Source organism: Hermetia illucens, chromosome 4 (assembly GCF_905115235.1).
Source record: "Hermetia illucens chromosome 4, iHerIll2.2.curated.20191125, whole genome shotgun sequence".
Taxonomy (NCBI): Eukaryota; Metazoa; Arthropoda; class Insecta; order Diptera; family Stratiomyidae; genus Hermetia; species Hermetia illucens.
The window spans coordinates 140,712,148-140,725,967 of NC_051852.1; the positions used below are offsets into that span (position 1 = coordinate 140,712,148).

Genomic DNA, 13,820 nt, shown 5'->3' on the forward strand with positions numbered 1-13,820 from the left:
AAGTTGTGCTTTTCTTTAATAAATTCCAACAGTTGCACTATTTTTGCTCCAACTAAAATGAAGGGTGATTCTTCCAAGCCAGACTTCTGTTCTATAGCCTCTTTTCTTCTTTGCGTACATTTTGAGATATTAGCAGGGTTCTATTGACTCAGGTATTTTCCGCCTTGGATACTGGAGAAGATCTCATAATCGTTGACCTTCTCTAAACGCATATGGCTCTCGTCTGATGGGAGATCTGGTAACTTCTTACGTTAGTCTGTTTGCCACACGCATTTTTCTTATTCATATGACCAGCTCCATGACTCCATGAATTGTTTTCACATGTATCAACGTCGCTATGTGAAATAGTCCAAGGGGCTCATTCATTGCGTCTGGGTCAGCAATTTGATGAAGCCATGTCCTTTAAAATATTTTATAAAGCCCAACTCTCTTCGGCGGATGTTTATTGCTCCTACTTTCATCGTAACTCATACCAATTCGCCAATTTCAAATCCAATTGAAAGCGTTGTTCTTCTATCTGCAAAGAGTCTCTGATGATCCTGTTGTTTGATATGATATTATTTCAGAAAAGACATTCTCATCCTCTACACTAATTCGAAGATTATTGGAGATGTATTTCAAAGCAGGCTGATGAAAGGGATGGGACCAGAATTTTCTGAGGGTTTTGGAATAGTAGAAAGTTTGGTACAACCCGGTCTAGTGAAAGGGTGGAGGAAGTGATACTTCATTCCGCGCAAAAGTTTTCTCCAGGAGTCGTAAGAGGGCCTTTTACTTTAATTAGATTCGTTCTGATAATTTAAAAAGGGTTCGCCTTCACCTTGGCACGGTCCTGATTACGACTGGAGAAACTTTCTTTCTACAAAAAAGCATTATAGTCGGTCCCATAAAGTTTACTGGGATTCTAAATGTATAACCATTATCTAAATGAACATGATCACGCAATGAATCCCTTTCATGGAAAAATACTGCAATTGAAAGCAGTAAATTGCTTTCAGAAAACGCGAACTTTTATCTACGAATATTCAAGCAATTGACTTGTTCAAGGAGCATAATCTTGTGTTTGATCAACATAAATTCATTTGCAAAATTGATAAGCTTAACAGCTTTAATTACAACACTTGCAAATGCGACGTCTCAAATCATAAAAAAAAAGAAAGAATATGACATGGAAAACTCGCTGTGTTTTTCAATATTAATAAGTTGATAGTACAACAGTTGATAATTTTACTAAGAGGAAAATAAGGACAATCGGATCAGAGGATACCAGTGAAATATGACAAAAACAGAAAAAATTAAAGATAGACAAGTCGCTTCTACTATCGAATATATGTAAATAGGGTGAAAGATTCATCAGGGAGTTGTTCTAGCTCCGTTGGTTCCGCACTGTGGAAAGTTAGCCCAGAATACAGACGTCACCTATAGGAAACTCAGCTTTTCCAAGTATTACTGTCAGTTGGTTTCGGCTCGAGGTTACACGTATTCCTAAAGTGTGCGGTTTCCGTTAGTAAGAAGATAATTAGATGCAATGATGCTGTCAATCGTAATTTATCTATGGGTGGCCGCCGCTTCAATATTACCTGCTCAGTCACATTGCCCCACTTCCCTGACCACCGCCAGTGGATCCGCTATTCGAAGGAACGGTAAGGATTTTCTAAGTTGATCTTATATGTCTTATTAAGGTGAAATTTTCGGTCGGAGGAGGTCCGAAGACTTATCGCTTTTTCCTACTTAAACAAGAATTCCCGCGATATCGGTTAGACATTCTGAGTCTCAACGCAATAAGATATTGGGACTCTGGAAGGTTGTCGCCTCCCTCGCGCAGTTCCTAAAGGTAACATTGTGATCGCGGTGGGTGATTTGAATGCAAAAGTGGACTCTGACAACATCTTATTCGACCATGTAATGACGGACACACTCTCGGTGACCATATCAAAGGGGTTTGAACATTTCTATAACTCTTACCGCATCATCTATAGCACGACATTTTTCTAGCACTGGGTTGACCATACGGTGCGATGGTTGATGGGATAGAGCGTAAGTCTCTCAATCTTGTTGCTCTGGGTTCGAATCCCACTTTCGATATTCCCCTTGTGTTTATCTCGCTGCTGTGAGGTTATCACTTGCACAGCATTAAGTGTGACGATTATGAAACTGAAGCACTGTCTCATTAGAGACTGTATGGATACCCACTAAGGAATGAACAGGATCTGCAGTGGTTTTAGGGACTGTCTCCTCGGCTTTGAAAAGGATCATCATTTGCCTTTACTTAGTCTTGTTACCAACTCGGCTCGAGGGAAAATAGAGACTGTCGGGCCTTAAATTCGAAATAGAAAACGTTCCTGCCATGCACACAGCGCAAACTTTAAAAAACCTGCCCAAGAATATCAACACTGGTCCGCCCACAAAGCCTTTGCTCCTGGTTGATGATGAAGTTGCCGACCACGTCCCAAAAAGAAATGATAATCAAAGTTATGTGGCTACTTGCGGAAACATGAAGGCGCATCGATGAACTTGAGATGGCTGATGGCTACGAGTGGAGGTAAGAGTAGTACTTTCGAGATCAGTGGCATGAAGACGTCTTCCTTCAGACATTTTCCGACCAGCCCTGCTAGTCTCTTCAGAATTGCTACTTCTACTCATTCGTAAATGCAGGGTGTCTGAGATTATTTCCAGGCGTTAGAAGAAGGGGTAACCGTTCAGATTGTGGAGGATAGCATCTAACTTGAGCCCGGTAACTGGTTTCTCGCCCTCACAAAAAAAACCCTAGGATACTTCAAAAAACACCTTAAAAACTTGGTCGATAGAGAATAGGATGATTTTCACCCTGATTCCTCATCTGCTACGTAAAACCATTCTGGAGCAATATGTGGGGCAGAGAAGACGATTGGTGAATACCAAAGACGTTTTCGGACTGGAAGGTCGACAATTGGTAGGAGAATGCTGGGAATTCAACTCAAATGTGGAATTCCAGCAGAACTGGTAAACTTCGCCAGAGCGACAATGTCCTATACAACAGCGAACGAATCAACAATAGTGTGAGAGATGCGTTTGATACAAACATCGGATTAAAGCAAAGAAATATGCTCGTACTGGCACAAAAGGCGCGTTGCTCTATAAGTCCTGCCAAATCGTCGCATAGCGAAACAAGAGGACGACCAATGGCGAATCAGATGCAACCAGTAGTTGTATGAAATATTTGACGAGCGTGAAGTCCTTAAATAATCAAACCTTAGGAGCGGCAATGAGATAGGCATGGTCAGCATATGGACCAGATTCGGATACCTAAAAGGGCATTCGAAGGGAGAATAGCAGGACGAATACCGACAGGAAAACACTGCATCACCGCTCGGATTTGAAAATTGGAGGACGTAATTGCTAAATCGACATTGTTGGAGGGAGGACATCCTGGAGGCAAAGGCCTTAAATGGGTGGTAGCCCCTCTAGTTCGGAGCTAAGATCTCCCCTGAACGCACCTTCCATTCACTTCAAGAGATCCTTGGACAGAAATTAATCGCTGCTGTCTGAGCGACATATGATTGCACAAACTGTCATGTACTATATCAATTATTATTCGCCGCAGCTGCATTTGCTCAGCTCTGCACGTTGCCTTGTTTGGGAAACGTGAAAGGCTTCAATGGACCATGAAATCATCCCTCAAATACCCCAACTACCCTAAAAGCTCCCTCGTCGAATAGTACATGTTGGCAAAACGGCTTGGATTTAGGGACAGTGGCAAAAAAGTTTGAACTAAAGATAAATACCAGGATCTCAATCAAACTATCCATCACGCTATTCTTTATAGTATATATTATATATCTAAGGAGCGTTATTTCTGCCGATTGCGAATTCGTTGCTTTCTGAAAAATCTGGTAATGCAGCTATCCCAAATCTAACTCCAAATTAAGGTTATTCGCGCCAACCTTCACCTTCGTAACTGTTTCTTGAATCGTAAAGTAATCCGGGTATTCTGGTGAGACACAATCTCGAATGAAAAAATGCTGCGATGTATGAGCCAGTTACAGGCAGACATGCTGAGGAGAAGGCGGGAGTGGCGACAAATTCGTCTTTGATTATGCCACGCAATGAAACTCACTATCACAGGATGACAGCTGGTCGTCCTAAAGATACATGACACAGAACAGTGGAGCAAAAGTAGACGTTTCTTAGAAATCCAAGGGAGGAACTGGAGCATATTGCCAGATAGCACTGGTATGGTATGGTAGGTATGAGACAGAAGTGTACCTCTCAGTGGAGCAAAGAATTATTATTAATTTTTTGGCCAAGAAGGGAGTCGATTCGATCGAAATTTTGGAGCGATTGCGCGTACAGTTCGGAGAAAATACCCTTTTGAGGACCCGAGTATTTGCGTGGCATAAGAAATTCACTGGGAAACGGGGGGTGATGAAGTCAAGAATCTGAGCCACAACCGCCGCCCAAAGACGAACGTTACCACTGAAAACATCGAGGCGGTCAGTGCGCTCATAGAGCAATTGTCCTTTTTATCGGAAAGGTGTTATTCATCTCAATTTTCTCTATGATCAATTCACTATTAATACACAATATTATTCCTCACGTAACCAACTAAACTAAACGAAAATGGGACTCCTTTCGCTGGGAAACCTTAGAATAACCTTCATACAGACCGAACTTGTCTTGCTGCGAATTTCATCTTTTTGCGCCACTAAAAGGAGCGCTTGGAGAAAAGGAAATATACAGAAAAATAAAACATTTTTGTAAATTAAATATATTTTATTTTATATCTAATACGCCCTCGTACTGCGAAACGTGCAATATCCAAATGCAGTGTTGCACACTGGAAGGTGGACTTATAGGTCATCCCTATCAACAATGCCCGATCGATGTAAGTTTGTCTTAGTAAGGAGTTGCAAATATCCCGGTTTAGATATTCCCAATAGCTACCTGGCATCTTGACCTAAACCGCCGTTCCATCTGAGGTATTCTTTACACGACTTTTCTTTGTACCATGCGTATTTCCCCGAAAAGTTTTCCGGGATTAAAGGACCCGTCCCGCGATCAAAGGATAGTATAGGTCCCAGGGTGAAACGTAGATTGGTACCCATGATGGAGCATAAAACCGGGGAAACGCCTCCTGAAACAACACCAAAAGCTTTGCTGCCAAACCCTATCTCAACCTCCATGTGGTGATCGTTGGGAGCCCTTTCTTAATGAGAAACTGCAGACGGAGAAGGATGAAGGCGAGTCTACCGCGCCTAAAATTGGGGCAAGTTGTACCAACTGGTCCTCCAGGTTGGAGGTTGGGTAGGGCTGATAACCCTTCATGGAAAACAACTTGTTACGAAGTCACAACAGGAGCACCGGACTGGACGGATTACACAACGACGAACCCGGCAACGACAAAGGAATAACGATTTGCGCATTTTCTCATGGAACGATGATGATGAAAGGACCTTCCCAGCGCAGCCTACTGGGCCGGATTTTGCCTCCAACAAAACGAATGACGAAGCATCTGCGCCTTAAAACATACATGAGCCGACTGGTTGTCCCGGTTAAGGGCTGTGCAACAGGTTGACAGCCTATATGATGGCCAATATTGCAGCGCATAGCACGTCTACCACGTCTATTCGCCTATGTTCCCGGTTTGACGAAATGCCGGTTCTCGCCGGGTCTTCCCGTGTGCGCCATGCAATTCCAGTTTGAACCGCCTTTCAGCCATTCTGGAATAGTGGGTCGCATTGCGTGACAATACATCTGTCGCCCTTTCGGAGAAACATCCTATGCCACTTTGGCTCTCTAATTAACACATCGGCCAACCTAGATCCTCGTTCGAGATTTTCTCAGGTCACAGTGAAAATTTCAAATTTTTAAGTAAAAGTCACTATGTGCTGCTCCCCAAAAACAACAATTGGGAAACATTGGTACGAAGCAATCACAACTTGATGTTAGTGCTAAGGTAGCCACATTTCCAAATTTTAGGCTAAACAATAAAGGTGGATCAAGCACTGGTAATGTTCAGGGTAATATGAAGTTCGATGTCACCGTTGGTAGAAGCAAGGTTACCAATCTAAACAAATTGATCAACACCTTTGCTATACTGCCTGTTAATGTAGATAAGAAGGGTACCATGGCCAGTCGAACTGAGAACCTTAGTTTTGTCGATGTTTACTTCATCTGACTCTGCTTGCTTCTACTCGAAAGTACGATACCATTTGGCTAAGGTCCATAACTCGGTGAACGAGCAAGAAGATCTCATCAACGTAGTCGAGGTAAGGTTAAGACAAAATATCATTGTCCATGGCAGTCGATAACAGGAAGGAATAGCTTCGAAGATAGTAAGCAACCTTATCAATTTCTACTTCGATCTTTAAATTCCTCGGAAATTTGACCTGCATCAGGAGACATCTTGCTTCATCATATGTAGCTCCGATAGTAGCTATTAGCTTTTCCGGAATTCTCCTCTTGTGTAGAGCTTTCCATAAACTCCTTGTTGACGCTGCTGAAAGCCTTTTCCAAGTTGATGATTTGAACTCTGGCCACTGCTTCAAAATAATCCGAGAGGTGTTAATGTGGTCAATGTATCATAGAAGCGTAACCAGACCAGAACCAAGCCTGCTCTAAGTCGATTAAGCTTGCGAGATGTTGTTTATTTCGTTCCAGGATAGTTTTAGCTGGAATTTTTGCAACGGCAGGAAGTATGGAAATACTCTTATTGACGCATTCAAGACAGGTAACCTTGTTCAGAATTTTGATGATCATTCCATTTTTCCGTGACTGGGAAAGATCCCACATTCCCAAAATTTTGAAGTAAGAACAAAAAACCTGTACTGGGACAACAGGATGACGAACAGGTTCATAAGGAGACTATGAAGTCCAACGAACTTGCCCGGTTTGGGGCATTGATGGCCGAGATAATTTCACTACTGTTTGAAGGAGTAGTCCGTATTCGCACGTTGTCTTGGAATTTAACCCATGAGAGGTGGAACTTTGTCAGATATTACAATGTTGCGAACCATGCTGAAATGTTCCTTTCATCTCTTAAGCAGCTCACCATCGTGAATGAGGAGTCGCCCGTTAACGTCTCTCACTAGGCCATCGAAAGATACACAGTATACAGTTACGAAATTGTTCGTCATTTGTCATAAGGCGTGCTACGTTTTACTTCCCGAGATCCCCTTCCATTCTCAGGCAATCAGCCAGAGCTTATGGCCAACAACCTCATTTAGACCCGAGAGAGAAAGACCGTCCGATCAGCAAGATATTTTTCCCGCTGCCGCTTCTCTTAAGTAAACGGTGTGAAGGTTTGATGGCCGAAGCTGCCCACGGAACATGGTGATATAAAGACCCACCCTGGCATTCTAGAGAGCCTCTCCTGGACTGTTTGAGTTGCGCACAGAAAATCTTCTTCTCTCCTTCAAAGGTCTCCATTGTTATCCTAACTGAAAAATTAGTTCGATTCCGAAGGATGGTAGCCGTTTCCATTGTTTGATTGATTTTGACTGGTTGTTAGCCTACATGCTCTTCAGACGGCTTTTACGACAAGCAAGGAATACTTTGAGAAAATTTTAGACACTCATAGGAAGGTCCCTACCTCAACGGGACACCGACTTCCCGTCTACATAGTAAATTGCATTACTCCGGGTGGCGGTGCGGAGTATAATATTGGTTTCGAACCCGAAATTCAGCCTCCGATAGGAGGTACAAGGACGACTATAGAAACGGAAAAAGGACTATTAGTTTGGAACGTAAAAAGCGCGGTCTTTGTTCAAAACTGGCACTCTTAAAGCACTTATCGAACAAGTCGAAAAGGAAAAGATAGATGTGTTGGCGAAATTATTAACTAGCGAAGTATTGAGCTCTCCAACGAACACTAGATAGTGTCTGCAGAATTCTGATCCCGCATTTACATGATAGCTTCCAAATTGCATAATTCCAGATGGTTTTTGTTCCGGAGAATTAATTTTTGAGGATAACTTCGACAAACTCAATTTCAAATACTGGGAACACGAGAGCACCCTATCAGGAGAAGGAGTAAGTACAATTTTCCTTAACTTTTCAGAACTTCATCTAGTATTACAACACCATTGAACACACTCCCCTTTCCCAGAATTCGGAATTCCAGTGGTATACCAACAATCGTTCCAACTCCTACACTGAAAATGGCATTCTCCACATCAAGCCAACTCTCACATCTGAAATATACGGAGAGGCTTTCCTTTCATCCGGAACATTGAGTATTCAGGGTGATTGTACGAATGCCGCTGATTCGGGATGCGAACGTACTGGGACCCCAAGGAAGATTATTAACCCAATTCGAAGCGCCCGACTCCGTACCTTGAAATCATTCAGTTTCAAATATGGGCGTGTTGAAGTTAAGGCTAAACTTCCAGCAGGCGATTGGTTATGGCCAGCTATATGGATGCTTCCCACAAATAATCCTTATGGATCATGGCCAGCAAGCGGTGAAATCGATATTATGGAATCTAGAGGTAATCGTAATCTGGTTCTAAACGGCGTAGATTGGGGAACGCAAAGAGTGCAATCAACTTTGCACTTTGGACCTGCACCACAATTTCATTCCTTCGAAACTACCGCTTTCTCAAAAAATACGGCAAATGACCAAGGATACCATTTAGATTTCCACCGGTTTCAATTTGAATGGTCTCCTGATCGTATCGCATTCAAAATTGATGATGTGGAGGTTGGAACTGTTGACGTTGGAAACGGTTTTTGGGATCGTGTTGGATTCGGTGCAAAGTATCCTGGTCTTGCTAATCCTTGGAAAGGAGGAGAAAAATCAGCCCCATTCGATCAAGAGGTAGGTGATATTTGGCAAGAGGTAACACAGTTGCTTATGAACTCTGATCCTTTTTTTACAGTTCCATCTTATCATCAATTTGGCTGTTGGTGGCGTTGCCTTTTTCCCTGATAACGTTTCTAATCCAGACGGAAAACCATGGCTTAATACATCTCCAACAGCGATAACTGAGTTCTGGGAAGCACGCAATGCATGGTTAAAAACGTGGCATTATTATGATCGGGAAAACACTGACTCGCATTTCCAAATCGATTATGTTCGAGTTTATGGTCTGTAAATTCTTCCCGACATATTGGAATATAATCCACCTACCACCAAGATCACGGAGCATCAATCTGTTTTGAGAAATTCATTAATAAAAAATATTTATTTCAATAAACATATTTTTTATTGATCTTTTATTAGATTAATCAGTTTGATAAACATGAGTTCGATAGAAATTTGAGAAATGCGGACTTGCGGTCTTACCCCAGGTCACACTTTTCCCCTACTGTTCTGCACCAAGTGCTCTTGGGGCGACTCACTCATCGGCCATCTTTCTAGCGAGCAGTATAATTTTTGCCCCTCCTTAATGTGACCTTTCCACTGCCAGTTCCGGCTTGCGATCACAATGTCCACAAGTGCCAGGCCTGTGTTCTGGACAAGTTTTTTTATTTGAAATAGTATTCGATCAAAGTACTCCGATGATACGAGGCAGAGCTTTTAAGTAACAGTGGATTTCACTTTCTATATCCTACTCACATATAACAACACAGATAAAGCATGGTAGAGAACAGTCTCAACGTGAGCTTGGTGCTGAGATAACTGCATATCCAATTTTAGACAAGTGAGCGAAAGCATATTAATGTGTTGGGCAGTAGCCAGTTCGAAACTGTCGTCAGCAGAAACGATATTTGCTAGATATATAAAGGGATTGACGCCTTTGATGCCATATCCATTAAAGGAGGTAGAGAGAGTGCGACGACCGTTCAGACTAAGAACCAGATCCAACCCTAATGGAACATACTTTCGACCTAAAATTCCTCTAGAGATCGAACCTTGATGCAGCACGTGACGTTTTGAGGCACCGCATGTCGGTCTAATAATAGCCATTAATTTCTCCACCGCCCCCCCCCCCTCCTGTGCGTCATGGGCATGTGATTATAGTAAGAAGCAAAAGCGAACACTTCAAGCGGCTGTCCTTCAACCCCTCTCCGAGCTCCGAGCACTCAGGCAATTGTTAGGCCCATTGTACTATCCCCGTAAGTTGCCTATTCAATTGCTTTCCGCCTACGGCGTTCGAAGGCTTTATGGAATCTGAGAACATTCTCCAGAGGCAGAGAATGTGCGGATTCTTCCTTGAAGAAAACCTTGCCAAGATGTCTTCGTCTGAAAACTGAGGAGGCCGGGTAGCTGCATAAAAAGTGCAAGACCGTCTCCTCCTCTTCACTCGCATTGGCTGCACATAGCCGAAACCACCACCCCAATCTTTTCATATGGTAGTTTAAGGAACAGTGTTCCGTTAAAAGCCCTACTAGGGTTTTCATGTCCGACTTCTTAAGGAACAACAAATATGCCGCTCTAGTGACCCTAGGCTCTTTCACACACCCTTGGCGAGCCAGTCTGTCAGTCTCGTCATTACCAGCGATGTTAGAATACCCCGGCACCCACATCAGTAATTTTTCGTTCAGTCGGCCAAGTTTCAGCAGCACCTGATGACAACTCGACACCAACTGGCTTTATAGCTCGTTGCCATTTAGTGCTGATAATGCCGCCCGACTGTCGGAACAGATTCGAATGGTGCGACCCCTCCACTTTTGTCGCAGACATTCTTCTGTAAGCCAATGAAAAGGCATATATCTCCGCCTGGAATATGGTCGCCATTTTTTCGAGGGGTAGGGCCAGTCCTATAATCGGATTCTCCGAGAACACCCCTGCACCCGCTCCGCCCTCCATGACTGACCGGTCAATAAAGATTATTAAGTCTGTAATCTGAAAAGAAGCATGGCCGACCATTCTTCTCCCTCGGTTATTATGACAGTGTATGTCTTTTCAAAGACGAATCTGGAAACCATGTGATGTGATGGATGTTTTTCAAGGAATTTCCAGATAGACTCATGACCGTGTGATTGGCCGCCTTTCCACGCCCCAATGGTATCGAGCCTATATGCGTCATTGGCTGCTTCCCGTTTCACCTCCAAGTGAATGGGGGGGTAAATTTAGGATAGCTTCAAGTGCCGCAGTCGCCGTAGTACTCATTGCTCTAGTAATACTTAGGCAACCAAGTCTCTTAATCTGCTTTAGCAGCTTCCTGCTGTTAGCAAAGTTCAGTTTTGGCCAACAGACGATGCATGCATACATCAAAATGGGTCCAGTATATCAGTTTTGGTGAAAGTCCCCAGGTCTTACCTATCGCATTCCTACAGAACCAGAGCAATCTGCAGCATTTCTGAGATTTTTCCTGGATATGGTGCTTCCACGTTAACTTGGAGTCGAAATGTACCCCTAAGTACTTGACTGTTTGTGTCAGCTGGATTTCCGCCCCTGCTAAGGTCGGTAGCGTATAGGTGCCCCACCTGCCGTTCCTAGTGAACATAACTAGTCCAGTCTTGCTAGCGTTCACCGTGGTTTCATTGCGGAGGCACCAGCTGTGGATTACATGCAGAGTTGCATTCAAGCGGTCACATACTGTGTCCGCAAACTTGCAGGTAATTATTACGGCTAGGTCGTCCGCAAATGCTTGCGCTAAAACTTTTTTGTCCTGCGGGAGCCACAGCAGGGTATCCATTACCAAGAGCCGTAACAGTGGAGAGAGAAACCTTCCCTGTGGGCATCCTCTAAGACATCCTGCTTCAATAGACTTCTGGTCGACTGATATGTTAATTTTTTTTTCTAGTATGTGAAGGATCCAACTGATTAGCAGCGGTTCGATTCCATGGTGTCTTGTCGCATTACAAATTGCCGCGAATGAGGCATAATTGAACGCACCTTCGATGTCCATGAAAGCGCCTAGGGCGTATTCTTTTTCGAACATCGCCTTTTCAATTTTTGCCGTAAGTTCATGGAGTGCTTCCTCCGTGGATTTGCCTTTCTGGTAGGCGTGTTGCCTATGGTCAAATAGCCACTTAGGAATGTGTGTATCCCTTATGAACCGATCTACTAGTCTTTCTAGTCCTTTTACCAGCAAGAACGTTAGACTGATCGGTCGAAAACTTTTTGCGTCTGTGTAGTGGGGTATTCCTTGGTTTGGGAATGAACAACACCTTCACAGCATGCTATTTAATTGGAATGTAAGAATGCGCTAGGCATGCGCGATATATATTCCGAATGTGTAGACCCAGGGCATCCATTCCTTCTATTACTAGCGCAGGTACGATGCCATCCGGACCTGCAGACTTGTATCTATGGAACGAGTTAAATTCCCATTTTACTCGCTCCAGTGATACTACTTTGCATGCCAGATTCCAATCTCTCGGTTGAGAGCTGTATGCACCTGTTGGCCCTGAGATTAGATTTTGGATGCTGCCTAGGAAGTGCACTTCAAACAAATGGTTTGACGTTTCTTCATCGCTTTCTGTATACCTCCCGTTCTGTAGACGTAAATAACCCAGTTTCTGGATACGTTCTTTGACCAGAATCTGCTTCAGTTTTGAGGTTGCCTCAAGAGAGTTAGTCCCTTTGCAAAAGCGTCTCCATGATGATCGTTTAGCTGATCTTATGCTCTTCTTTAGAACCTTCTGTGCTTCTTTATAGCGATTCCCGCTAGCGCACTTCAGAGCACGATTAAGGAGCATCCTTGTCGTTCTCCTCGTTTTGCCAAATTCGAGTTCCACCATGGTGTTTTACCCTTCTTTGGCATCTTGAGTGGACAGCTTTCTTCGAAAGCTTCTCTCATGCTAGTTGTGATCATCTGGGTTGTCTTCTCAATTCCAGCAATGGATTTGATACGCTTCCCAGGGATCGTGACTCGGGCACTCAATTCTATTTTATACATCACCCAAACTGTCTTCCACGGATTCTGAAATGGAGTGGGTGGAGGTGGATCTATGCCCATTACGAAATCAATGCGCCTATGATCCGAGAGTGTGATATCGTTTGATACTCCACTCTCCGATCAGAGCCACGATGTCAGGAGATGCCACCGTAATATCGATGACCTCTGCAGGTTACTAGCCCTCAAATTGCTATCCCTTTTAGTCACCTCTTCCGATAAGCAGGGAAGACGCTCCAATTTCGTAAAATTTTGTATTTTTCTGAGTTTTTTGGCCTAACATGGATTTGAAATACAAGGATAAGAGGGGCGATAATCGCGTGACTGGACGTACGAAAAAAAGAGCAAATAACACCTCTTTTTTGACTGAGGTTTGTACGGAGTATACAAGCGCGTCGGCGTATCATCGAATTTATTTCGGTCTTTGCTGCTATTTCTGCAAATGTTGTCTGTAAACGGTGTCATGGAAAAGTGATTTTTCCCAAAGTGATAAAAGTGGTGCAGGATTCAAACTGACAATGCGCTGCGGTAAATGTGAGGACAGATTCGTGTCAAATTGCCCTCACATATCATCCGTTTACTAAGTGAACCTCCCATTAGTATTCATTTTTCGTTTACCTGGTATTGAAAAAGCGGGTTTAAATAAAATGTTGGGGGTTATGGAAATTTGTGGGGTATTCGCAATCGCTAGCTAGATCGCTGCACGTGCCGTTTGCGACGCCGTGTTACAGATGGCTGAAAATGAAGAGGAAGAGCTCAACTCATTGCACGGAAACTTGGCGGAGGACCTGACCGTTTCGGTGGATGGCTTTTGGAAAGGAACTTTTGGAGGTTTTACATCATTGTTTGGCGTCGCTATGATTGTTAGCAATTACAACAAAAAGTACTTGACAATCTTGTCAAATCTAGTTTTTTCCAATCGTGCATGTTCCATCAATCACGAAGGAAGTCCAGGAAAGATGGAAATTGAAGCGATCGTAAGCATGTTTGAAGCGTCTCAACCGAAGCACGGTGTCAGATACTTTCGATACATTGGCGATGAGGGCAGTAAGACTT

At 43.4% G+C, this 13,820-nt stretch overlaps 1 protein-coding gene across 1 annotated transcript; it reads left to right on the plus strand.

The window, feature by feature from the left end:
- Positions 1-1,227: 1,227 nt before the first annotated feature.
- Positions 1,228-9,114, plus strand: LOC119654775 (beta-1,3-glucan-binding protein-like). The gene is made up of 4 exons (XM_038060317.1): positions 1,228-1,640; positions 7,913-8,007; positions 8,084-8,794; positions 8,856-9,114. The coding sequence occupies exons 1-4, from the start codon at positions 1,526-1,528 to the stop codon at positions 9,069-9,071; spliced, it is 1,137 nt and encodes a 378-aa protein (XP_037916245.1). The 5' UTR covers positions 1,228-1,525; the 3' UTR covers positions 9,072-9,114.
- The last annotated feature ends 4,706 nt before the right edge of the window (positions 9,115-13,820 follow it).

Excerpts from the sequence above, each read along its gene's own strand:
- LOC119654775 (XM_038060317.1), top strand. The coding sequence starts at position 1,526 with ATGATGCTGTCAATCGTAATTTATCTATGGGTGGCCGCCGCTTCAATA. Across the intron at positions 8,008-8,083 it reads GCACCCTATCAGGAGAAGGA|AATTCGGAATTCCAGTGGTA; the intron begins GTAAGTACAATT and ends CCCCTTTCCCAG. Across the intron at positions 8,795-8,855 it reads CAGCCCCATTCGATCAAGAG|TTCCATCTTATCATCAATTT; the intron begins GTAGGTGATATT and ends CTTTTTTTACAG.